Raw genomic sequence first — 27985 nt, 5'->3', positions numbered from 1 at the left:
CCCTGCCTCCTCCATAGAAAGGAGGAAATGAGGGCCCTGAATGGACCCAGACTCTCTCATGGAAAGGTAGAAATGTGGGCCCTGCATGGACTCTGAATGGATCCTGCATGGACCCAGAATGGGCCCTGTATGGATCCTGCATGGACCCTGCCTCCTTCATGGAAAGGTAGGAATGAGGGCCTGCATGGACCCTGCCTCCTTCATGGAAAGGTAGGAATGAGGGCCTGCATGGACCCTGCCTCCTTCATGGAAAGGTAGAAATGAGGGCCCTGCATGGACCCTGCCTCTTTCATGGAAAGATAGGAATGAGGGCCTGCATGGACCCTGCCTCCTTCATGGAAAGATAGGAATGAGGGCCTGCATGGACCCTGCCTCTTTCATGGAAAGGTAGGAATGAGGGTCCTGCATGGACCCTGTGGGACCCTGCATGGACTCTGAGGACATGGAGATGTCCCTGTGTCTTCCACATGTGTTTGCATCTGGATCTCCTCAGCCTCTAACTGGCGTGGACCATTCCTGGTGGTGAGATTGTCACTAATGCACCGGGCTCTGTGACTTCACAGACTGTTTATTTATTTTGTATTTATTTACATAGAGCACACTAGAGAATTATAGGCCCCGCGCCATGTTTGAATACAAATTTATTAGCCAGTTATAGTGCGTAAAAGCCAAGGAGATAAACAAAAGAAAAATATAAAAACAGCAATCACCAGGAAGCAAAGCTTGACATTAAACCAGGAAGCTTCACTGTTTCACTGAAACTCAGTCACGGGGTCTTGGTTTTCCATCCTCAGCAGAGAGGTCCATATTTCTGGTCCTAACACCTCCAAAAGCCGCAGTCAGAGGGACAAGGCGGCCCTGATGCTACTGATCTTGTCGCGTCTTAAAACTAGAAATCTGTACCTTGCAGACAGCCTCATCCCTACAGCAGAGGCAGGATTACCGCATAGCTCTGAGTCTGCGGTGAGGTACACATGCGGTAAAATGATTACCACATATTTCAGCCATTTAATCCCTCCTTTGAATGGGGGTGTCTGGTGCACAAGCCCCTCTGGATACAGAGTCCATCGCATCTCAGCTCCCCTCCCAGCCTCACACTCCAGGCAGGAGTGTGCCCTCAGACCCTGCTGGCGGCTCCTTCTGTGGAGAGAGCTGCGGGGCTGGGGTGGGGTCAGATGTGTCACTGTTCAGGGCTCTGAACCAAGGGGCAGCCTCTGCCCAGCAGGCCTGCTCTGCATCACAGCACTGTCCAAGACCTGCTGTGCATTGAAAGGAGTCCCCAGCATCAGTGTGTTCACCGATCCACAGCGCCAAGATGCCTTCCCAGGGGGAGTGTGGGCGCTCTATCAAGTGAATGTGTAAAAATACAAAATACATAGGTCATTCTGGGTGTTAATGTTAAATTACTTCACCAATGTAACTGAAAAAGAGCGGGGAACTGAAAACAGACAATTTAGGAGCAATTAAGTGCTTTTTAAAAACACAAAATTCTGCACAAATCATATTTTTGCTTCACAGCTGTAGTTTGCAAGAAGCCGTCTTAGCTGGGAGCACTGATGTCTCTTGAACAAAAGATACTATTGAGGGCCTGCAATGTCTATAGATTCCTTTTTCAATCAGTTGTGACATCTATTGTTACCTGTACTAAGAAAATAGTTTATCACTTCAAATGTAATGAGTTATATTTGAATTATGACAGAGCCAGCATCCAAGGTGAGAGGCAGGACAGGGGCCATAATTACAGGTAAACAAGAATAAGTAGTACTGGCTTTTCATTAAGCTGTTCTGTTTTTCTAAAATGAACAGTGATCAGCTGGAAGGAGATGTATGACAACATTTAGAATTTTGCTGTTTGAGTGATAAGAGAAATATTAAATGTATCTGCAGATTTCTGCACATTCTGAGCCAGAATTTATTATTCTGGTTTATGTTAAACCAATTCTGACATCTTTTTTGCAACACGAGGATTAAATGCTTTTTTCAGTGTGTTTAGTTTTGTACAGCAGATTCTGCTTTTATTCTTCCTGTTTGCAGAAATACTATATTTTTCACATGAGAGAGCAAGACAGCAAGGATTTAACCATGTTTTCGGAAGGGTGATGGTGTTACCAGGTATTATTTAGAATAAAACACCCTCAGTACTGGAATAGTCTATTCCAAGTCTCGTCTGAGTCCCACCAGCTTATGTAGCCTTTTCCCTCATTCCTTGATGTGGTTACAGAACTCGCAGTGACGTCACTATACTTGTGGTGTGTGACAGAGGTCACTTTATGTGTCAGCACGTTGTTTCTGTGAGCCCAGAGGGAAGGCTGGTGTCACAGGAGCTCACAGTGAAGGGCGGTGCGTTTCCTGGTTTCTGTGCAGCTCCCAGCGCCTCATTACACACTGTGTCCCTCAAGGCGCACAGGTACAGCCCTGAATCCCCCACTTCACTGCTCTCCTTCCGCAGGTGAAAGGACTTCATTGTCTTATTGTGGGGGGCACTGAAGCCCCTCTGCTCCTTCTCCCCGAGGTCCTGCAGCAGGAGTCGGGGGGCTTCACCCGGGGGCTGGAAGTACCAGAAGAGATAGGGGAACCCCGAAGTTTCATAGGTGCAGTTTATGAACAGGGGGCGCCCCTCCAACACCGACAGCTTCTCTGGGGACTGAGACACCGACTGCGCCCCACTTTTACCTGAAACAAAGAGTTAAAAGTGTAAAAACAGAGAAGGACGTATTATGCATTAATGCCCGGGCTGTTATCGGGGAGACAAACACAGAAAGAACAAAACAAAGATAAAACCTTTCAACACATTGTTCATTTAGAGACTCGAAGGACCCTTAAATGGTTGTCAATATTCATGGTCATTTGAGGTCCAAAGGGATTCTTATTTACATCTCCATTTGTATATTTAAATTAGTAATAATTTTGTACAACAAACATCACATGGTGGCTGCAGATTACAAATGAAATGTAATTTACCACCATAAATCTGTTCATTTAAACCACCTGAGACTGTTTAAAACCTGACTTCATGGCAGACAGATTATCCCACCACAGTATTTATAATAATGCGCGGGCACCTGCTCTCGGCACAGATGAGCACAAAGGAGCCTGCCAGGGCATCCCTGCAGCAGGCGCATTACCCACCAGACTATGTAGAAACCTCTGAGAACTCTTATTTTCAGCTGCAGATGGACTCACAGCAGCGGTGCAGGATATCAGGTAAATAAACACACCAGAGCATGTTACACACAATAGAACATGATACACACAATAGAACATGATACACACCTGATGCCCCATGTAAAATAAACACAATAGAACATGTTACACACAGTAGAACATGTCACACACAATAGAACATGTTAATAGAACATGTTACACACAGTAGAACATGTTACACACAATGGAACATATTACACACCTGACGTCCTAGGTGCAATAAACACAATAGAACATGTTACACACACTAGAACCTGTTACACACCTGTCACCAGGAGCAGGAGGGCCATGTACTGCAGAGGAGAAGACATCTCTGCAGGACGGCGCTGAGATCTCAACTGGTGCATCCGCTGCCTGCACTGAGTCTGAGTGAGCTCAGCCCCTCCCTGGCATCATGCCCAGGGGTGCCAGCTGCTGACTTCCTGCTGACGTCACAGCCCGCCCACTCAGCCACCAGCAAGAGAAGGTGTAATGCATGGGTACTCACAAACTTTCTCTCGAGGGCCAAATTTACAGTGTGGTTTGTGGCCGAGGCCCGCACCGGTGGGGGTGGGGTCAGAGGGGGAGGGGCGGGGCTAAAGCAAAAAAATAATTGTGACCATGAGGTTGAACACAGGTCCCTGCAGCAGACGCCTTCGTCCACTGAGCCACCAGACCCGGCATACACACATCTCTGTCTCCCTCTCCCCCTCCCTCACACTCCCCCTCTCCCTCCCTCTCTCCCTCCCTCTCTCCCCTCCTTCTCCCTCCCTCTCCCTCTCTCTCCCTCCCTCCCCCTCGCTCTCTAACCCCTGTCTCTCTCCCCCGTTTCTCTCTCCCCCTGTCTCTCTCCCTCCCTCCGTCGCCCTCCTCCCTCTGTCTCCCTCCTCCCTCTGTCTCCCTCCCCATCTGTCTCCCTCCTCCCTCTCTGTCTCCCTCTCTGTCTCCCCCTCTGTCTCCCCCTCTGTTGCCCTCCTCCCTCTGTCGCCCTTCTCCCTCTGTCACCCTCCTCCCTCTCTGTCTCCCTCTCTGTCTCCCTCCCTCTGTCTCCCTCCCTCTGTCTCCCTCCCTCTGTCTCCCTCCCTGTCTCTCTCCCTCCGTCTCCCTCCCTCTCCCTCCATCTCTCTCCCTCCATCTCCCTCCCTCTTCCTCTGTCTCTCTCCCTCAGGCTCCATCCCTCTCCCTCTGTCTCTCTCCCTCAGTCTCCCTCCCTCTCCCTCCGTCTCTCTCCCTCAGTCTCTCTCCCTAAGTCTCCCTCCCTCAGTCTCCCTCCCTCTCCTTCCCTGTCTCCGTCTCCCTCCCTGTCTCCGTCTCCCTCCCTCCGTCTCTCTCACTCTGTCTCCCTCTCTCCGTCTCCCTCCCTATGTCTCGCTCCCTGTCTCTCTCCCTCCCTCTGTCTGCCTCCCTCTCCCTCCCTCTCCCTCAGTCTCTCTCCCTCTGTCTCTCTCCCTCTGTCTCACTCCCTCTGTCTCTCTCCCTCTCCCTCCCTCTCTCTCCGTCTCCCTCCATCTCCCTCCCTCCCTCCGTCTCCCTCCCTCCGTCTCCCTCCCTCCCTCTGTCTCCCTCCGTCTCCCTCCCTCCCTGTCTCCCTCCCTCCCTCTCTCCCTCCCTCCCTCTCCTTCCGTCTCCCTCCGTCTCCCTCCATCTCCCTCCCTCTGTCTCCCTCCCTCCGTCTCCCTCTGTCTCCCTCCCTCTATCTCTCCCTCTCTGTCTCTCTCCCTCTATCTCTCCCTGTCTCTCTCCCTGTCTCTCTCCCTGTCTCTGTCTCTCTCCCTCTGTCTCTCTCCCTCTGTCTCTCCCCCTCTGTCTCTCTCCCTGTCTCCCTTCCTGTCTCCCTCTCCCTCCTCTGTCTCCCTCCCTCCCTCTGTCACCCTCCGTCTCCCTCCCTGTCTCCCTCCCTCTCCCTCTGTCTCTCTCCCTCCGTCTCCCTCCCTCTGTCTCCCTCCCTCCGTCTCCCTCTCTCCGTCTCCCTCCATCTCCCTCCATCCGTCTCCCTCCCTCCGTCTCTCTCTCTGCCTCCCTCCCTCTATCTCTCGCTGTCTCTCTCCCTCCCTCTCCCTCCCTCCCTCCCTCCCCTCTCCCTCCCTCTGTCTCTCTCCCTCTGTCTCCCTCTCCCTCCCTCCCTTTGTCACCCTCTGTCTCCCTCCCTCTGTCTCCCTCTCCCTCCCTCTCTGCCTCCCTCTCTGCCTCCCTCTCTCTGTCTCCCTTCCTCTTCCTCCATCTCCCTCTGTCTCTCTCCCTTTGTCTCCCCCAGACTCCGCCTCTCTGTCTCCCTGTCTCTGTCACCCTCTGTCACCCTCTGTCAACCTGTCTCCCTCCCTCTCCCTCTGTCTCCCTCTCTCTCCCTCCGTCACCCTCTCTCTGCCTCTCCCTCCCTCTGTCATCTCACCCCGTGTGTGTCAGCCCTCAGCCCGAGCTCAGACAGCTTTCCAGCGCGCGCACCCAGCCACCCGAGTACTTCACAGGTCTTTAAAAGACCATTTACATGTTAATACAGCTTTGTTGTATTGCACCTCTTAGGCCCCTGCATCTCCACTTTGACAATCACTGGAATCCCCCGGCCCCCACAGAGCAGGGTCTCAGAGTCCGGGCTGCTGCAACCAACAGTGTTTGCTAACACTATTTAATTTTTTTTTTAAACACAGGTAGGTTGTCTGCAAGGTCCCGGGCCGCCAAGGAAGGCTTGCCGGGCCGCTGGCAGCCCGCGGGCCGTACTATGAGTAACTGTGGTGTAATGTAACGCTGGGAAGCAGCCCTGCCAAACTAGTCACGCATAACTGCAGCGGCTGCCACTTACTCTGAGGCGCTGCAATCATAAACAAAAGAACCTGCACTCCGATCCACTGGCCAGGCCTGAACTAGTTAAAAAGGGCTAGAGTAAAACCAGAGTAAATTTATACTTTTTTTTTGTTTGACCTGCGGCTTATGTTCCGTTAAAAAAAAAATAATAATAATAAACTTATGGTGAGCCTGGAATCCGGCCACGTGGATCCGGCGGCAGCGTCAGTGATGAACAACAGGCGCCGGACCCCGCCTGACGTGTGTCCGGCGCCTCCTCTGATTGTCCCTGACACATGGCGGGTCGCCCCCCTCTCTGCCGTGCCCGCAGCCCCTAGGCACGGTGGCATGGCCCAGTCACAGTGAACGGTGCAGGAGAGGTGATGGATGTCTTTGTAGCGCCTGGGGAGAGCCATCGCTTAGCGCTTCCCTCCCTCCTGGATCCAGTGGCAGTACGGAAGGCGCTAGGGGCCCACGTAGAGACTGGGGAAAGGGCCACCAGCGGCTCCTGAGAGTGCAGCTGGAACTGGAAGGTAAGCAGAGCAGTGTTGGCACAAACTGGCACGGATCTGATAGGTGATGTACTGTCCCCAAAGCGAGGAGCTGTGTACTTCTGCTGCAAGCTGTCTTGTTTATTCTCCCCTTTCCGTGGGTCATTCTGAGTTTCTTTTATTTCCTTTGTGAGGTCTAACCGCTATAGTGCCAATATCAACAACAGTTATCACAAAGCACATAAGTACATAAGTACATAAATAAAACACACGACACTGTAATGTAAGTGGAGAAATATTGCTGCAGGTTTATTAGCATAACCAATATGCAAACAAGGTGGGTTATCTTACGGGCGATCCCAGGGCAGGCCAGCCCTATGCCGCCTGCCCGTCTGATAAGCCTAGAGTCACCATGGCAACGCCAACTGGTGTATACCAAATATTGGGAGGGTCCACCCCTCCCATCCGTGGACCACCAGTCCACTTGCTACACACGCCCCCCCGTGATGGGTGGGCGGAGCATACATGGCAGCCCCCGGTTGCTCAGACCCACAACCGCCTTTCGGTTAACGGGGCGCCGTCGTTCTTCCAGGGGACACGCTAAAACATCCCTGGGTATCCTGGCTTAGCACCCCGCGGTGCTGCTGCCTGTGTACCCCTTGGTATCTGCAGACTCTGGATCGCCCTGTAACTCCTCCTGCAACACAAAGTAAAATTATTAGAAAAAACCTGCCCCCCCCTTTGTCCCTCCGGACGCCAGGTAAGCGGAGGGGCGGGCAAGGCGAACGAGCGGACAAGAGGACGAGGAGGGGGCGGAGACAGTATATGTACCCCTGTCTCCTCCCCGCCCTCGCCGGAAACAGCTATCTGATGGGGTCTCCCCCGGACTAGCCCAGGGACTCGACCTCCCACCCCTGTGCCTTCCTGTGGCACTAAGGCGGCCGCCCTCCAAGGGGCGGGCCGCTGCGCAACCCCCCCCCCCCGGGCAGCCTTACATTAGGGTTGCCACCTGATCGGCATGGTTGGCATTTTAATGGTCTAGCCACTATAACAAATATAACAAGCCATTGGCATAGCCAATAGGTCTCAACTTTGGGACCTTAGAAGTATTTAGTTATGCAGCACAATATCCTTGGTGCAACAACTGTTGCTTTGCTAAACACTTAACAGGTCCCAAAGGCGAGACCTATTGGCTATGCCAATGCTTGTTATGCATTTGCACTTTCTAAAGGGTATGTGTTCAACTTAGAATCTCCCAGAGTGAGTGCAGATGAAGTGCAGACAATGCCTTTCGGAAATACGTGCAGTGAAAGCTTATCTCGGTTTGTGAGCTGCCCCTGTGATGTCTACAGCTCAAGCAGTGACTCAGAGAGATGTGTCATTATATGTGTGTGCTTCCGCCACTTCGACATCTCACAACCCAGTAAAGGGAGTGTCGCACCCTCTGTAAACATGGGTTCAAGCCTTATGTCAACCTCTTTGTACTTCCTGAAGCCCTGCACGAGGCTCTTAGTAAAATGAGGCGTGCACGCGTGATGTGTGGCCAGCCCCACAACAATAACATTCCTTAGGGGCCACCGGAAGGCCAGGAAAGGGTTTCTGATTTTAATAAAGGCCTTGATGCTAAGAAAAGGCAGGTGGCGAAGAGCCAACTTGCAATGCTACATGGGGCCTTAAACCCGTGTGCCAGGGCTTGGTGGATGCTTTCAACAAATAAAAGAACAGACCTGTGCCAGACGTTTTTGTTGCATTTTTTACAGCGAGAAGCAAGTCCCAGTGGGCATTAGAGCACGCGACAGAATACACACGAGGAAAACTCCACACACAACAACATAGACACGATTAGGCCAGACCCTACTATAGATGGCCAGAAAGGGGGTCCCCCAAGAGTAGTGGAGGTTCCACTGACAGGTGGGGAGCAAGCGACGGCTCCACGAGCTTTCACTGAGACATGCACAGGAGTGGAAGGCCCACAACCGGCCGCAACGCATAGGGTGGAGGGATTTCACACCTGTGACTACTGATGCCACAGTTATCAATAATTCTGGGATATGGATTTATTACAAGTCCCTACTGCGCGCCTTGCAGCGCCACCTGGGGCAGAACCTTCTGCTGTCCAATCAGTAATTAGAGGCCAATTGTCATGTAGGCCGAAATATGAGAAATACGATTGGATCGCAGAACCTCGAAGAGATGGGGAGGGTCAGTGGCAGTGCGTTCCAGCTTGGAAATGAAAGAAACAAGCATTGGCATAGCCAATAGGTCTCGCTTTTGGGACCTCCATAAGTATTCAGTTATGCAGCACAATATCCTTGGGGCAACAATATTAACTGTTGCGTGGCTAAACACTTATAAGGCCCCAAAGGCGAGACCTATTGGCTATACCAATGCTTGTTGAATTTGCCTGTACAAAGATAATCCCCGCCCTGGCCTATCGGAGCCAGGCGCTGCAGGGGCGAGACGGGGAGACCCTAGACAAAGTCAGAGTGAGGATTTATACCCAGTCACACATCTCCAGCACAGATAAGACTGGAACTCGGCCTAGTGACGCAGATGCTAGTGACGAGAGCGGCCTTCACCATCTGCTGCTACAAACCCAAAACCTCTCATCAAACACTATGAGTTATAAGATATGGCTGGAGATAAAAGAGACATTACATTCACCTGCCAGAAAATATCTCAATCTGACTATCTCCACGTTTTGTCTACAGGAAGTCTGCGACTCCTCTGCCAGCTATGACCTATTCAGAAAAGTGGCAAACAAAGCAACTAAAAACTATCGCTTCTGGAAGACGACGCCACATTAGCCAAAAGACAGCAGGGTGGACAGTCCTGAACAGCTACAAGGCCATGAAGCTGCAAGAATATTTGGGAGATGTCTTACAGTACAAAACTTGAAATACAGACTGGGGGGCAGATTTATGTTTCCTGGCTCATCCCTGCAAATCAGCAAGGATGCGCCAGGAATGATGCGTCACGCAAGTTTACCCTTGCGCCACACATGATGCGCCGCATTTACAATGCGGCGCATCATGGCGCAGGAATAAACAGATGCATGACGCATCCGATGGCGTAAGATTGGCGCAGTGCTTCAGTTGCGTCGCAAGCGCGACGCAACTCCAGCACTGTTCCAACCTACCCTATCCCTAACATGGTGCGTCAAGCCTTACGCCTGCTTCAAGCAGGCGCAGGGTTTTGGCGCATCAGTGTTGGGAAAGTGACTCAGTCAAATCTTATAGATTTGACTGAGTCACTTTTCAGGGGCGTTCCTGCGACGGAAGGCCCCCCCCTCTGTCGACACGCCCACGTGAAACCTGACGCAGGTTTTACGTGGCGCAGGGCTTTACATCGTGACGCATCTCCATAGATGCGTCACGATGTAAATATGGCGCAACGTGGCGCAGGGTTTACACCGCCGCTGCGTCACAAAAGTGACGCAACGGCGGCGTAAAAGTGGCGCATCTCCAATATAGATCTGCCCCTGGGTATCCTACCATCAACTTTACATGCGTCTCCAGGGCTACAAAGGGACGACACAGCAGCAGCTGGTTGTGTGGCCACATAAACAAGGACATCATTCGCTGCTGGGGCTCTGTAAAGAGACGCTCAGCCTCAGCAAGCCTTGCTTTGCCCAATGGAACCAAAAGCCCTTCATTCCTGCAGACAAGTGTTAATTACTGTCTCAGCTCAGCAGATCCACAATTGATATGCCGGACGGCGAAATATTTACAGGGGGCGGAAAAGACACTAATGAAAGCGGCCAGCCACACTGATGAAAGATTTTTAACCTCGCATACTTTTATGAATTAGACCACACATTCATTTTTGGGCTCAACAGATCATGAACCTCGTCAACGGCTTTTATCCTCACTGGCTGCTATGAACTGCACTATGCACTTTAATCGGCACGTCTTCCGCACTTTAACCATCTTAAGGCCCCCTGGCCCCAAGCATTGGTCACCTGGCCAACATCTCAGACCATTTATTGGCTGTGTCACAGCATAATGCACTGTTTTGCAACACTCTAAGGGCTCAAAGCAGCTTTGCGCACTTACCTCTGCTTGTTGTTTGCACTTGAGAGTCCCGATGGCAAGGCTCTCACGGTCTGTAACCTAGCTCGATCTACATTTTAACATTTCTTCTAACTCACTTTTTATGGCTATCTACAAAGTCTTGTATATGGAAAGGTTTGTATTAATCATGCTTAATAAACTTAACTCATTTAAAAAAATAAATAAATCTTCCGTGACTTGTCACTGGACTCGCCTTTTAACTTTGCCTCAATCCTGCCGGACGAGGGTGATTTGGACTGAGACTAACCTAGCCTCTTGTTTTCCGCAGCAGAGAGCTTGGCCTCCCTGTCCTTCAGGGCCTTGGGGTGTGTCAATGAACAATCATTACAGAACTTGGAGTCATGTTTGGTCGCAAGACCCCTTCAGCAGACATTGTGTGGGTCCTACACCGATCCTGACCCCTTCAGCAGACATTGCGGGAGTCCTACACCGATCCTGACCCCTTCAGCAGACATTGGGGTTCTACACCGATCCTGACCCCTTCAGCAGACATTGTGGGAGTCCTACACCGATCCTGACCCCTTCAGCAGACATTGTGTGGGTCCTACACCGATCCTGACCCCTTCAGCAGGCATTGTGTGGGTCCTACACCGATCCTGACCCCTTCAGCAGACATTGTGGGAGTCCTACACCGATCCTGACCCCTTCAGCAGACATTGTGGGGGTCCTACACCGATCCTGGCCCCTTCAGCAGACATTGTGTGGGTCCTACACCGATCCCAACCCCTTCAGCAGACATTGTGGGAGTCCTACACCGATCCTGACCCCTTCAGCAGACATTGTGTGGGTCCTACACCGATCCTGACCCCTTCAGCAGACATTGCGGGGGTCCTACACCGATCCTGACCCCTTCAGCAGACATTGTGTGGGTCCTGCACCGATCCTGACCCCTTCAGCAGACATTGTGGGGGTCCTACACCAATCCTGATATTTAGGTCGCAGGGCAAGATGCCAAACGCACACTACCTCCAGAATGGTTTGGACACACCCTGAAGGGTGGTCTCTGAAGTTTGTAAAACAGGGACCCTGGAGGGGGAGATGTCATTTAAAGCAACAATTGTTTTTTGGGAGCTGATTTTAGACTAGAAATAGTTAAGTAAATATTGCACAGTGATTTCTTTTGTTCACTACGGCAAATGTTCTTTTTATTTGCATGATGCGTCTTTTTGTGCTTTATGTAGATATTTTTTGTAAACTTAATGTATAGTTTAGGACTTCATGGACAGAGCACATCTTTCTGACAGGTTCACGGTGCTCTTATTCATGGCTAGTTTTCATGCCTTTACTCGACTTCTCATTCCCAGTGATTAGGGAGGGGGAGGGTGCAGTGGATATAAATAAGAACTGAGTCTGTCACTCGCCAACCCAATGCTTCGTTCTCAGCCCACACTCAACGACACAGTCATTTCTTCTCATCCGACTAAAAATAACAGCTAGCCACCATTGGACACAGACATTGCCAAGAGGTGTGCAGAGCCGCCACTTCTGTGCAAGAGTGGCACGTGTGGGATGAGGGTCACCTCAGAGTCAGGCATGGGAGTGCACACAGTCTGCTGTGTGTACACACAACACATGCTGCCTTTACAATGTCGCAACGTGCGCAAACCTAGAAGGGCTATTCTCCTGCTGCCATCGATGGAGCAGGGTTTTTACTTTAAAACCAAATACCTGTTTCATTTTCGCATGTTATAATTAAAAGTACTACTGATTAATTAATAACTATTAAAATGTGTCATGTCTAGTCTAATCAACCTTATTAACAGAAGAATTACACGTGGGAATGCTATTGCATGGCTAAAATAATAAGTGAATTAAGTTGGTGAAGCAAACTGACAGAAATAGATGTTGCTTATGTGATGTTATTGTGTTTTGCGCTTATAATTAATATGCATTAATGGCTTATGATGTCGCAAATGGCTAGATAAATACATACACATAAGGGTATTAGTAGGGGAATAACACTGTACAATCATTTCCGTGTGGTAATTATGTTTTGTGTTTATTTTAATTAAAGTTGTCCAATGTGGCCTATTAAAACATGGCTACCACCCGCAGCCTGCATTCAAGTTGATGGAAATTTTGCAAGAAGGCTTCGCGCTGCTTTTGACCTTGCCTTCGTGATGAACTGAAAAGCCATGACCATGACAACAAATCTAGGACGGATGCCAAAGAGCCCCTGAACATGAGATTTGTTGCAAAACCAAATACTGACTTTATGAACTCGTAATGATCCCACAGATGGGATACAATTTATCTAAAAGAGACATCCGTAGAAGTAACAAATTAGTTATGGAATCTTTATTTCTATTCATTATTTTGAGACGATCAATACGTGTGAACTTTTACCAATGTTTCTTGGTGTAACAAGACGACATTATTTCCGCTGTTCATCCGTTTTTAATAATATGATTGTAACATTTGGAATGTAACTTTTAGTATAAATATTAGTAGACTAGAGAGGTCTAGTGCCACTTCTTCCCGAACTGATGATCAGAGGTCCCGATGCTGACGGAGAGAGGACGGTGACTCTACATGACGGCTAGAAACATTATTTGCTGAGGACCGGTTCTGACTTAGGATCTGACTTTAGCCAGAATAGGTAAATATGAGAGAAATGAACTTGCATTTAATTGGCTTTTCATACAATTTCAGATAAACATATATTCTGTTTGAATCACTGTGTCGGGTGGTTATTTTATTGTTATGTCTTATTGAATATAAAGAATATTATGATGTTGTCTTTCACCAGATCCACAGCAACTAGTTAATGCGATTGACCTCAAGGTATATGCAGATTGGTTAGGTACAGGAAAGTGTTTCCCCTTATACATGGCACGGAGAGAGTGGTAGGATTGAATGTTGGTGTAATGGGCCCCACCAGTGTGTGATGTGTGTGTGCGTATGACTGCGAAATCACTCCGTCCGTGGAAGTAGAGGGGATTCGGAAGTTCCGATCTGCACCAGTTTCTTGGTAGCAGAATGATGGTTAACTATTGTCTTGATCTGGGGAATTTGCGTGTACATAAGCTTTTTGATTATTGATTGATATTGATGTTTGTACTAACACTGTATGTTAAAATCGTATTCAGTTTTGTGTAGTGTGTACGGCTTCTGGGACGTAGGAAGTCGGTGACAGTTCCGTAGTAGGGCAGAGGGAAGCGCTGCTCTCGGAAGAGGCGGGATTGTTAGCCCTGTATGTAGACAGGGGAAAACGTGTGACAATTAAAGTTGCGCGTCGCATTGTCTGGGTTCGATGAGGTAGCATCGCCGTGTGTTGCCATTAGAAAGTATTTTCTGTGTGAGAGAAGTGTATATGATAGCGAAGGTTATCTATGAAGTTCTGGTCTTAGGTATCAGGGATCCTTATGGCATTCCGTTAACGCTTAACACTGGGAAGGTAATAGGTATTCTCTGAGCTTGTTAGAAGGACAGAGCAGAGGTAAGTGCTGCTTTGTTAACGTGTGATATAATTCTGTAGTAGGACAGACTGTTCGCTGTTCTCGGGAAAGACAGGATTCTGTGTGAATGTACTACATTTTCTGGTGTGAAAGTGCGTGAATGAGAAGGCATTCTGGTTAATTGTGAAACTCTTAGGAGCATTCCGGAGAAAACAGTTAATTGATGCTTGTTAGAAGGGTAGAGTAGAGGGATGTGCTACTTTATCAACGGAAGTAACGATTCTGTAGTAGGGCAGAGGTAAGCGCTGCTCTCGGGAAAGGCAGAATTCTCGTGGGAAAGGTCTTTTGCTGTTCTGTAGCTAGCAAAGCAGACAATGGAGATGTTTGTATGTTGTAACTAACAGACTCGTAGAGATTGAAACAAAGTCTACCGAGTAGTTTTGTAAAGGAGGGGTAGACGAGAGAGACAGGAGACAGGAGCAGAAGCTGCTGCAGCGACTGCTGACGTCAGGAAGACCGCGCTGTGATTGGACAGTGGGTTAGAACAGTGGAAGCACTGTGGTTGGTGAGCTACTGTACGCCGCGCAAGGATTGGGAGACATACAGGGTGACGTAGACGCTCTAGGATTGGTGCGTTAGTGTGAGTCGCGCTGCAATTGGACAGGTGACCGTACAGTTGTAGAAGGACGATAGAATTGCGGAAAAATAAGAAAATGTATTACCACGCTGAGGAAAAGAAAAAGAAATCCTTGTTTAGTAAAGTTAAAAACTGGTTTGACAAGGATAAAGATATTGTGACTAGGGAAGGACAGTTACTTCCTCCGATAAGAACCCCCGCATCCTTCATGGTTGCGAAATATGGGTATCATACCTGTATTTGATTGGACAACTGGGTAAAATATACCAAAGACGATGGAGTTTTAGCATTCCCGGAGCATGGCTCCTTTAATCTGGCCATAATGAGGAACTTACGGGAGAGGATGATGGGCCTAGAGCCTCGGCCTAGGCCTACACAATTTGAGGCATTGACTGAATGGGAAGATGAAGTACATGAGCGAGAAAAGCAGAGGAGTGGAGGGAATTACCGGTATATATTTGGGCGAAAGTATGATCGCGAAACCCATCATGACCGGATGAGAAGATGGCGAGATGCCAGTATGACTGAGGGATTATATCCTATGAGAACAGCTGAAGAGACAGAAAGGAGAAAGTGTACAGAGAAAGAACATAATGTAGAAACAAGGAGGTATGGGGCGAATGAGTCTGATGATGATGTCCTAGAGGACATGCTCTACAAAAGACCACCCCCATATAGACGAGAACCAGAGTTAGGAACAGCAGTTACCCCAATGAGAGACACCCTGCGGATTATTAAGACAGAGGGTACCACCCCTGGGTTGAAAAGCAGTTGTTCTCTGGCGGAAAGAGAGAGAGAGAGGGAAAGAGAGAGCGAGAGAGAAAGAGAGAGAGAAAGAGAGAGAGAAAAAGAGAGAGAAAGAGAAAGAGAAAGGGAGAATGAAGTTGAGGATGAAAAGACCAGAGAACTAGCAAGGACTACCTTTGAATTGACAGAGAAAATCAGGGAACTGACTAAAAATCTTGAGGCAGTTACGGTGCCTGTAACAATAGGTCCGGCTATGCCGATTTTCGACAAGCAGAGGATGGGCGAAAGTGGTTTGACGGTTCCATATGTGGGCAATAGATTGATTGTTTCTCCAGAGCAGGCAGAAATGAGAGCAGAAGAACCACAGTGGAGAACGGGAGAAAATCAGTGGAGACATACCATATGTGGAGGAGAATTGAGTGTGCAGACTAACTCAAGTTTGAACTCTGGATGTGTGGAAGGGAACAGAGGATCAATCCTAGAACCACAAAGAGTGTCAGAACCAGGGGTGCAGAAAAATCTATGGGAATAACTGCTGAGAATTTAAATGATTGGTTGAAAGCTTTGCAGAGGAAAGAAAAAGAATCCCTGGGAATTGATGTAGCTAGGCTACGTATGGAGATGGAGGAGCTGATTGTAGGAACAATCCCTACAGAAACGCTGAAAAATTATCAGGAAGGGGAGATTTTATTCCTGTGCAAGAGCATCACTTGGAGAGCAAAGAACATACATGACAGGTTGAAAGGAATAGCCAGTGAAATGGGGATCGACATGGACAAGGTAAAAGCTTTACAAAAGCCTTACCGGGTGGATTTTACGGATAAGGACATTGAGAATCTGAACAATGCAGGCCGAACAGGGCAGATTAAGAAGATGATTGCTTTACTGAGAAAATGGGGAGATGTGGAGAGATGGAAAGATAGATGGTATAGAAAACGAGAGGATGCAGCAGACAGAACTTACTCAACATTCCCCTTGAAAGAAAAAGAGAAAACAGTGACAATTTACCCCATGAGGGAGATTCCAGGGGGTGGGTACGTACATGTCCCATGGACCAGACAGGATATTTCATCATTCACTAATGATTTCCCTCGATGAAGGGAGAAACCCGTCGAGTGGTATAGACAGGTAGACAGATTTGTAAAGTTGTCAAAGGTGCTGTGGATCGACCTGAATAGTCTGTTTGATATAATTGTACCAGCAGACCTGTGGGCTGAATGTAAAATAGTCATAGATTGGCCCACTAAAGAATACCCAAGAGATCCAAAGACAGGAGCTCCAGACCCGGAAGTTATGAAAAAGTATGAACAGGTTATGGCGTTCCTGAAAAATAAGATACCCCCCAAGGAAACAGACTGGGTTAAAATAGATCGAACACATCAGGAAGTAAAAGAATCAGTCCATGCTTACTATGAAAGACTAATACTGGCTTTCAAACAGTTCAGTGGAGAGGAACATCTGGGTGACAAGGATCTGAGCCATTTTGTATATAGATTTGTGTATGGCTTGCGACCTGAAATCAGTGAAATGATAAGGCAGCATACCGTAGACTGGCAGAGCAAAAAGATTGATGAGATCCTGAGACATGCAAAATACTTCAGTGATGAAATTGAGGCGAAACAAAGGAAACTGAAGGAAAAGGCAATGTGGGCACAGGTGAAAGTTGCAGAAAGACAGGAAGCTCAGTTGGTTGAACAAGCAAATAACCCAGGAAATAAACCCAGGTTTGGCACAGGAAAAGGGAAAGGTAATATCGAGGAAGCAAAGAAAAGGTTCCCCTGCCACAACTGTGGAAAATTAGGGCACTGGAAATCCGAGTGTAAGAATCCACCGTCTACTAATGATGACAATCCATCATTGAATTCACAGGTGCAGAGTGAGGGGTGTGGTCAGCATCAGCAACAGCAGAAGGCTGTTAAGCAGCAGAATCAGGTGCCAAAACCACCCTTGCCACAGAGAAGAAGATCCCAGAAGTACAGTCAAGAGTCGGGGTTCTACGATGAAGAGCAGGTAATCAAGCCAAAACGCGCAAGTGCTGTATCTCAATATTGGATGAAGAATGAGGGAAGGGACTCTGAGGGAGAATTCTGACGGTGCCGGAGAGAGGAGGGAGAGTGCGTACTTGGCGCAACTCTAGAAATAGACCAGGCAGGACCATTTGTAGATGGGAAAATCAATGGTGAAAGTGTTACCTTTTTAGTTGACAAAGGAGCTACGAGATCAACTGTCAGGTCAGCTGATATAAAAAATCTTCCTCTCTCGGATGAAGCAATCCAAGTAGTTGGTGTGTCCAACACGCAGATCAAAACTCATTTTACGGAACCAGTAAGAGTTAAAATAGGTAAATTTTCAGAAATGCACCGATTTGTGGTGTGTGATACTAGTCCTGTGAACTTGCTAGGTAGGGACCTGCTGTGCAAGATGAATTGCACTATTTTCTGTACTCCAGATGGAATAACCTTTGAAACACCAGATGAGGACGTCCTATACAGAATGACAATGGATAACAGGGAATGTGAAGCTATGGGAACATATGCTGTGTTTAATCCAGATGCATTACCCCCAGAATTAAAACAGACAGTAAAAGCAGCAGTCTGGGATTTCACCGGAGAAGATGTGGGTCTGATGAGAAATGTAGATCCAGTAAAAATTTCCGTAAAAGAGGGAGTGATTTACCCAAACATTCCACAATACAGATTGACACCTGAAATAATTGAAGGAATAACACCCATAATTGAGAAAATGATTCAGCAGGGGGTGTTAAGGGAAATACTGAGCAGCCCATGTAATTCACCAATAATGGGACTGAAGAAACCCAATGGAAAGTTCAGAATAGTACAGGATTTGCGGAAAATTAACAAGATTGTTGTGTCATGTTGTCCCATTGTGCCAAATCCATCAGTGATTTTGTATCAGATTCCACATGATGCTGAATGGTACACAGTAATTGATTTGTGTCATGCTTTCTTTTCAATCCCGTTGCATCATGACAGCCAGCCGATTTTTTCATTTAGATTTGGAGAGCGGATTTTGGCATGGTGCCGAATCCCACAGGGGTATACAGAGAGCCCTTCGATATTTAATCAATTGCTGAAGAAATCTCTGGAGAGTCTAACAATGCCTGAAAATTCAGTCTTGGTCCAATATATTGATGACCTACTTGTGGCATCAAAACACGTGAAGCCTGTGAAGTAGACACCATTGCTTTACTGAATCACTTGGCAGATGGAGGATTAAAAGTGTCTCCAGCCAAATTGCAATTCTGCAAGAAAGAAGTCCAGTATTTGGGACATAATATTGAGAAAGGCCTGAGGAAAGTGACCATTGACAGGATTAAAATTATCAGAGGGATGAGAGCTCCAATGACACAAAGAGAAGTAAGATTGTTCCTGGGAATGGTTGGTTACTGTCGTTAGTGGATAAGTAATTTTCCCTGATTGCCAAGCCCCTGAATAAATTGACAAAAAGTGAGGTGAAAGACCCATTGAAATTAAACCCAGAACAAATGGCAGCATTTAAAGAGCTAAAGAACAGGCTATGTGAAGCTCCTGCCCTAGGAATGCCAGATTATGAAAAGAAATTTGAGCTGTACTGTAGTGAGAGAAATGGATGTGCACTTTCAGTGTTAATCCAGAAACATGGACGTCTGAGAAGGCCAATTGCTTACTTCTCAGCAACACTTGACCCAGTAGCTGTGGGTTTACCAGGTTGCCTGAAAGCAGTAGCTGCTACATGCAAAAGGCTGGAACAAAGTGAGGGAATCATAATGGGATACCCTGTACGGGTATGCGTACCTCATGATGTGGCAATCCTTTTAACAAGGAGCCGGACACAGTTTATGTCTCATGGTCGGCTGACTAAATATGAGAAAGTCATTCTTGGTGCAACCAATGTGAGCCTGGAGAGATGTGTGAATGTGAATCCAGCGACACTGTTGCCTGATGCTGAATGTGTGGGAGTGAGGAATGAAGTTGATCATTACTGTCTGGATGTGCTTGATTACTGTACGAAACCAAGGCCGGACATAAGAGATGTGCCACTGCCTAAGAGTGATCATGTGTTGTTTGTGGATGGTTCTTGCTTAAGAACGGATGAAGGAACACTGAGTGCCTCATATGCTGTGTGTACAGTTTCAGGAGTTGTGGTAGCATCACCTTTGAAAGGAGTTAAATCCGCTCAGGTGGCAGAATTGGTGGCTCTAACAAAAGCTTGCAAAATTGGAAGAAATGTGAGAGTGTCTGTGATGACTGACAGCCAGTATGGCTTCGGAGTTGTCCATGATTTTGGCCAGCTATGGCTACAAAGAGGTTTCCTGACGTCAAGTGGAACTCCCATAAAGAATGCTGAAGTGGTTGGAAAATTGCTAGAGGCGATACAGCTGCCTAAAGAACTAGCAGTTGTGAAATGTGCTGCTCACGGTCAAGGTGATGATTTTGTCACCGTTGGGAACAAATTTGCCAATGACATAGCACAATACTGTGCAAGAAATAATCATTCTATTAATCGGAGCAAAGAAAAAGAAATGTCTTCTTGTTCCTTAATGTTTACTAATGAGCTAGGAACATGGGAGGAAGTGAAACAGCTGCAGGATGAGGCAGGAGATGAGGAAATGAAAGATTGGGTGAAAGCAGGTTGTGCGCCAAGAGAAAAAGATCATGTGTGGGTCTATAGGGATGGAAGACCAGTCATGCCAAATAGCATGCTATCAACAATGGCAAGGATGTATCATGGCCAAGGACACCTGGGGAGGGATGCTATGATAAGGGCCTTTAAGCAGACCTGGTATAGTCCAAAATTCAGGCTGATAGCAGAGAGTCTCTGTCAGAGATGTCTGATATGTCAGCAATTCAATCCTGGAAAGAAAACAGTGGTGAGCCTAGGAACAATAGGCAGAGAGGGAGGACCCTTCACAAGAATGCAGATAGACTTCATTGAAATGCCCCAAGTCAACAGATTGAGGTATGTCCTGGTGGTGGTCTGTTTGTTCTCCAGGTGGGTGGAGGCATATCCAACAAGAAGAAATGATGGGATAACAGTGGCCAAGCTACTGTTAAGAGAGTTCATCCCAAGGTATGGGTTCCCAGTAACCATTGAATCAGACAGAGGAGGACATTTTTATAATGAAATCATGGGTTTGATCTGTGAAGCATTGAGTGTACAGCAGAAGCTACATTGTGCTTACCGACCAGAAGCTTCTGGTGTGGTTGAACAAATGAATGGTACTATCAAAAACAGAATTGGCAAAATGTGCCTAGCCACAGGAATGAAATGGCCCGATGTCTTGCCTCTAGTCCTGATGACCATTAGGTCTACTCCAGACAGAACAACAGGTTTGAGTCCACATGAAATTATCATGGGACGTGCTATGAGACATGCATTTGTACCAGTCAACAAGCTGATGACTATAACTGATGACATGATTTTGGATTACTGTAAGGGCCTGGCTGACGCAGTTCATTCTGTGTTTCACCAGGTTGGAGAAGACGCCACCACACTTGAAAAGAAACCAGCCCATGATCTAAGCCCAGGGGACTGGGTAAGGATAAAAGTCCACAGAAGAAGGAATTGCCTGGTTCCAAGGTGGGGAAGGCCAAGACAAGTCATTCTGACCACAACAACTGCTGTGAAGTGTGCTGGAGTGAAAAACTGGATACATGCAAGTCACACACTGAGAGTTCCAAATCCAAGAGACGGCACAGGAAAAGAATACTTTGAAGAATCAGATTCCAGTTGTTGAAAATTGAAATAGCGGTGTGAGTAAGCATTCACTAAAGACATGAATTCCCCTTATATGACCGAGTTTCTCTCGTTATGTTGACTAAAATCTGGACTCCATTTTGTATTGTCATGCCTCCACGTGCGTAGCACGAGAAGAGTCCTATCTTCGTGTTAGTTGCTCTTGCAATCTGCCTAGTAACAGTCTATACATAGCTCCTTTGTCCGCCTGGCGCATGCCCAGACTTGACCACATCTGTTATCAGTTAGTCCTTGCTTGACCATGTTTTCGCGGGCTCAAGGAGTGTGTCAGCTCCGCCCATATATTGATTCTGTATCGAAAATGACCATAAAAGGTAATATTCTTTGCCTCATGTTGTATCCACCCACTTATGAGCCCCTCTTTGTGTATAAAAGGGGACCGTGTACGCAAGTTCTTTGTGCTACTCTATGCAATACTGAAGGGTGTTGTATGGATTGTAGGACCACCCTTAAGGGTTAATAAACTTTGTCTTTGTACTTTGCAGTTTCCGTGCCAACTTCCTTATAGATTCCATTGCAGAAGAGCGAACCTTTGTGTCCTGCGGGCCTAGCTGGGGCCTGTATTCATCAATTGGCGCCCGTCACGTGGGGCTCATCGGCGACTCGGATGCTCGAAGGATTGGTCGTGACGAAGGTGAGGAATTTGGCCGGGGATGTGATCACTGCCAGAGGCACTTTAGTCCTGGCATCCCGAGGTTTTCTTCCTTCCCTTCCGAGCTGACCATCTGGGTGGCGCCGGTCCTCGACTGAGACCTCTTCTGTCGGTCCTGCCGTGACAGCCGTTTGGGCGAATTTTGGAGCTTGGCAGTTGGAATCTGGACTCTTGATTGGTAAGAACCGTTGTACGGTACTTGCTCCGAGTTTTTGAAGCCTGGTTTGGCTATTTGAGTTTGATTTGTGATGACCGGTCATATCTTGTATTGATTATTGTGAGAATATATGCGTTGCAACACATATAGGCAGGTAATGTGGAGATATTTCTCCGGAGCTGTGTAACTTTGAACGGCACAACGTTTAAGTGCCATTTTTTTGATAATACTGCATATTTTGCATTATTTTTGAGCATGCCTGCTTTTAGCGCACTCCGTAAGTGGTGCTGCTGCTTTGGAAACCGGTTAAACCTCGAGGAATCTGCTCCAGCTCCCCCAGAGGGGACTCGTAATAGGGATATGTATGTGAAGCATGGTCTTTCCTCCATAATGTACAGCACAATATGGAGGAAATATACCAGAAAGGATCCTGAGTTACGATGGCCTTTGTATGGGTCGTTTGATATGCGTAAGATTGAGTATGTGGAACAGTGTATGTGTAAACGGCGTGCTCGTCAAGACATGTTTGAATGTGTGCGATTATGGGTGAAGGAAGTGCGTGAGCGAGAGAAACGTGAGAAAGCGCTGTTTGATAAAGAGCAACGGAAGAATGATCATGTGCGAGCACAGGAAGCGAAGCGTCAGGAGGAAAGAGAACAGACGGAGAGACAAGAGAAAGAGCGTAGGTTGCAAGTCTCGGGTCAATATGCTGTCCGTCAGTCACTTTATCCTGTCCTTAATAATCCTGACGATGATTTTTATCTACTAGATCGCTCTCCGCCCCCTTATGTTGGCGCGTCTGCCCCGGGGCCACAGGATTCTGGATCGGTGTCGGGTAAGGTAGACACGCGGTCCATGTTATCGGTTGACCGAATGGGTGAGCTTCACCAAGTTTCCCATCGTGCACTTAAGGGCAAGTTATCCCTTGCAGAGTTGTTGAATTCTTGGGAGAAGTGGCAGGATAGAGAGAAGTTGTATTTTTTGGGCCACTTTTCTGATGAAGTGATTGCTGCTTTCCGGAAATATTCCAGCGTCTTTGAGCCTGATGATGTGGTATTAGATGCTAAAGCATTGCGTAATGGTGTTTTCTCTCCCTCTAAGGCGCCTGATGCGGTTCGACGGCTGTTTGCATTACGGGACGCGGTGAGTGACCTTAAAGAGAAAGCGCGCCAGAAAGCTGAGGAGGAAAAGCAGTCGGCTTCACATGTCGGTGATGACCAATCATCTGCCTCCCACTCAGATAAGAGCGACCTAGTGCATGCTAAACCAATGCGAGAGGCGGCACCTTTGTATGTTCCTCCTAAAGGAGCGGGAACTAGTTCGGATATTACCTCCGCCGATGCTAAGGGATATTTTGTGTACAATTGGGTTTATACTCCCTGGCATAGGGCTGACGTCATGGCATTAAAGAACGCGTTGCCTGATCCCCGCAAGAATCCAGCGGCCTTTTACGAAGAAGTCGAGGGGGCCTTGAATTCTTGTACTATGACCTTAGCAGATATAGATCTGTTCTTTGGGCTTATTTTACCACCGGATATGTGGCGATCCGTACGGAAGGTGGACGATGTTGCCACTTTTAAGGCTCGGTGGTCTGAGCTTGAGGATGAGGATAGGGAGCGGAAGCCCGCGCAGAAACCACCTCAAATTATTTTGGATCTCCCTGCTGCTATTCTGACTAAGTTGAAAACAATCATCCCCCCTAAAAAGATTGACTGGAACATGTTAGCCTTGTGTAAGCAGAAACCCGATGAATCAGTTGCAGATTTCTTTACGCGCTTTGAGGAGACATTTCATGATTTTAGTGGTCAGTCCCTTACGGATGATACGGGTCGGCACCTTTTTGCTGATAAATATGTGGCGAATTTATTACCGACAATAGCGGCCCGCCTAAAGGTGAGTGAAAGTTCTTGGTTCACGGCGTCTCCGACAGCCCTCCTGACTATAGCTCAGTATTATGAGCGTCAGGAGCAAGAAGCGAAGGGGCAGGAGGAGAAGAAGTCGAAAGATTTAAAAACAAAGGTGATGTTAGCGCAAGTGTATGGTCCGCCCCGTCGGGGCGTCAATAGAGGTAGGGGAGGATTTTATGGTCCTCCCTCGGGCCGATCTGATTTGAATAGGAATCAATGTGCGTATTGTAAACAAGTGGGACACTGGGCCAGAGATTGCCCGGCGTTGCATGCTTCACGGCAGGGACATACTCAGGGTGGCCCGAGAGGTAGAGGGAGTTTCTCGAATCTTAGGGGGAATTCTAATGATCACGCTCGTTTTGACCCTGCCGGGCAGCACCGAGATAGACCTAATGTCTTTGATCGGCAAAACCAGTATCAAGTGTCAGGGATTGACCGCTCTGGGTACCATGATTCTCAGCATGCATAGGAATGCGTTAGATGGGGGTTATAATCAGTTGAGGTGCCGGTTGATCAGAAGGGTCCTTATGTATCAGCTGAGGTTTTGGGTTCTACTGATCAGTTCCTAGTAGATACAGGAGCGACTCGTAGTGCGCTGTCTAAACAATTGGTTCCGAGGGCTCCCCCATCTGGCTTAATGGTTACATCGGTAGGGTTTGATGGTACACTCTCCCGAAGCCCTCTTTCTCGGCCCCTCACATTTCAGGTTGATTCTTTTTCTGCACCCTGTCCGTTTTTGCTTGCCCCGAACACGCCGGACAACATTGTGGGTCTTGATATGCTAAAGCACTTCAGAGCTCCGATCCGCTGCTCCCCCGCTGGTGTGCGTGTGATATTAAATGATAATTACCCTTTGTCTGAACGGATGTGTGTGGTTGCAGAGGATACCGTGTTAGCAACTCTCCCCCGTACTTTGTGGGCCGTTTCGGATACCGATGTAGGACAGATGGTGATTCCGCCTGTCCATATTAGTGTCAAGGAGGGGGCGGTGTTACCACGCCTCCCGCAGTATCGTATTTCCCAGGAGGGGGAGGAGGCCCTTATACAGATTGTGCAGGATTTGATTAAGGTGGGAGTAGTGGAGGAGGTTCCCTACAACGTCTGTAACAGTCCGATTCTACCCATTTTAAAAAAGGATACGGATGCCAAAGTTTATCGGTTTATCATTGATTTGAGAGAAGTGAACAAGATCGTTATACCTCAATATCCAGTGGTTTCTGATATCACGACGTTGCTTACTTTGGTCCCGCCTACGGCGACGACGTTTTCAGTCATTGATTTGAAAAATGCTTTCTTTTCGATTCCTATTCATCCCGATAGTCGATACCTTTTTGGTTTCACTCTGAATAATAGGTCTTATCGATTTTGTAGAGTTCCTCAGGGCTACACAGAAAGCCCTAGCATTTATAGTCAAGCTTTGAAAAGACAATTGGACTCCTTTGTTCTGCCCGAGGGTGTCGCCCTCATTCAATATGTCGATGACATCTTGTTGGCGGCTGACACTCCGGAGTTGTGTGAGAAGAGTACGTTGTCCTTGCTTTCCTTTTTGGCATCCCACAATCACAAAGTATCTCGGAAGAAATTGCAGTTCTGTAGACCAAAGGTGACTTATCTGGGTCACCTTTTGTCTAAGGAGGGGCGTGCACTCACACCAGATCGTATCCAAGTAATTTTGGACACGCCAGCGCCTTCTACGCAGAAGGACGTGCGTTCATTTTTGGGTCTTGTTTCCTTCTGTAGGCAATGGATATTAGGGTTCTCACACATAGCCAAGCCATTATTAGCCCTTTTGACAAAAGACACACCTATTCCGCTTCCTTGGTCAAATGAGTGTGACGCTGCTTTCCAGCAATTACGACAGGCCCTTTGTTCAGCACCAGTGTTAGGGACCCCTGATTATACAAAACCTTTTTCGCTGTATGTGCATGAGAAAGATGGATGTGCATTATCAGTTTTAGTGCAGATGCACGGCGATAAGCAGCGCCCTTGTGCATATTTTTCGGCTGTACTTGATCCTGTTGCCCGAGCATTGCCTGGTTGTTTTCGCTCGGTTGCGGCGACAGCTGTGTCAATACGCCAAAGCGAGGGAATTGTGTTATCTCATAAGCTGTTGGTATTAGTCCCCCATGCTGTGGATGCCCTGCTTAATCAGACAAAGACGCAGCATTTGACCAGTGCCCGTTTAACGGGATATGAGCTGACGCTTTTGGCTCCTCATATTACGTTAAAGAGGTGTGTAACGTTAAATCCGGCCACATTGTTGCCGTTCCCCGAGACCCAGTCTGAAGCACGGAAAGCACATGATTGTATTCTTGTGACTGAGGAACAAACAAAGGGTCGTATTGATCTCCAGGATACGCCCTTTCCAGATGTAGATGGAGAACTGTGGGTGGACGGATCATGCCTGAAGCTACCAGATGGTACGACTTCAGCAGCGTATGCAATTACCACACTGCAAACAATAGTGGAGACAGCACGCATACCACAGAAATCGGCTCAAGCAGCGGAACTGATAGCATTAACACGAGCATGTGAGCTCAGTACAGGATTGTGTGTGAATGTTTATACAGACAGCCGCTATGCTTTCGGAGTAGCGCACGATTTTGGCCTACTCTGGAAGGAGAGAGGGTTTCTAACGTCGCATGGAGTACAAATAATGCATGGAGAGTTAGTTCACAACCTTTTGACTGCATTAACATATCCGAGGAAAATTGCTATCATTAAATGTAGTGCCCATAAGAAAGTAGTTGATAAAGTTGGAGAAGGGAATGCGTTAGCAGACCGGGTGGCACGGGAGACTGCGATGCAGCCCGGTGCCACTGCCATGTATGTAGTGAAGTCGCAGGTAGAAAGATGGCACGATGCGAAGGAAGAAGTGCGGGAAATACAGAGGACCGCTTCTGATAAAGAACGGGAGCAATGGTCCAGTGAGGGAGAATTGGATGATGAGGGTTGTTGGAGAAATAAGCAGATGGATAGATGGAAGCTACCCACAGCTTTTGTACAACCTATGGTTCAGATGGCACATGGGCTAGCACATGTTGGAGCTTCCGCAATTGTAAAATTGCTTACACAAGTCTGGGAGCATCCAGAGATTGCTAGCGCAGCAAAGAGGGTGGTGCAGACCTGTATGATTTGCCTGAGGTACAACCCAGGAAAGGGTACTCGAACTCCAGCAGGAGGATTTGCGACACCTATTGCACCCTTTGAGGTTTTGCAGATGGATTACATCCAGCTTGAGCGCTGTAACAATTTGAAGTACGTTCTAGTAGTGGTATGTGCCTTTAGTAAATGGGTCGAGGCATACCCTACGAAAGACAATACTGCAATGACTACCGCCAAGATGCTATTGAAGGAGTTCTTCCCTCGATATGGCGTTTGTACACTTCTGTGGAGTGATAACGGACCCCACTTTATAGCGGATGTTATAAAGTATGTTCTGAAGGGTCTGGGCATCACCCAGAAGTTCCACGCAGTGTTTCACCCTCAGTCTGCAGGACTAGTCGAGAAGTATAATGGTACACTGAAGCTCAAGATCGCTAAAATCCAAGCTTCGACATCTTTGACTTGGCCAGATGCTTTACCACTGGCATTATTGTCAATTAGATCGATACCGCACTCTCGAACCGGTCTTACCCCGTACGAGATTATTTTCGGACGCCCAATGAATATTTGGGGTCCACCAAGACCTAAGGCTGTGTATGATGTACCTTGTGTAATGATGAATGATTATTTGGCGCAGTTAACGGATAACTTGGTTTCTATTCATCAACAGGTCCGGGAGGTGCTCCCTGATGGGTCCACCGGCGAAGGACATAGTCTCCGGCCTGGAGACTATGTTATGGTGAAGATTTTTGAAAGGACGAACAGCTTGGAGCCGAGACGGGTTGGTCCTGAGCAGGTCCTACTTGCAACGAGGACGGCTGTGCGGGTTTCCAACAGAAAGAATTGGATCCATTCCCTGCACTGTCGTAAAGTACCGCCTGGATTGGTGGAGCCTGCTGTATTGACCGATCAACGAGAGATTCTGACTGCAGAGAAAGGCCGTGCTGTGGAACCGAACGGCACTGAGGAGCTCTTCCCGGACCACGTGACTCCTGGAGGAAGGCGATATCATCTCAGACCGAGGAAGTGAATTCTTCAGTTTCAGGACACATTGTCAGAACGGCCCTTGGGTTAGTGAAACGGAGAGCCAATGAGGCAAG

General features: G+C 47.8%; 1 gene segment (V, D, J or C); it reads right to left on the bottom strand.

The window, feature by feature from the left end:
• Positions 1 to 624: 624 nt before the first annotated feature.
• Positions 625 to 3565, bottom strand: LOC146859499 (T cell receptor alpha variable 3-like). The segment is given in 2 exon segments: positions 625 to 2673; positions 3470 to 3565. Coding segments are annotated over 2 exon segments (480 nt in total).
• Positions 3566 to 27985: the final 24420 nt, after the last annotated feature.

Source organism: Triturus cristatus, chromosome 3_2 (assembly GCF_964204655.1).
Source record: "Triturus cristatus chromosome 3_2, aTriCri1.1, whole genome shotgun sequence".
Classification (NCBI taxonomy): Eukaryota; Metazoa; Chordata; class Amphibia; order Caudata; family Salamandridae; genus Triturus; species Triturus cristatus.
The sequence above is the reverse complement of the archived record's forward strand: the minus strand, read 5'-3'. Positions and strand labels throughout refer to the sequence as shown.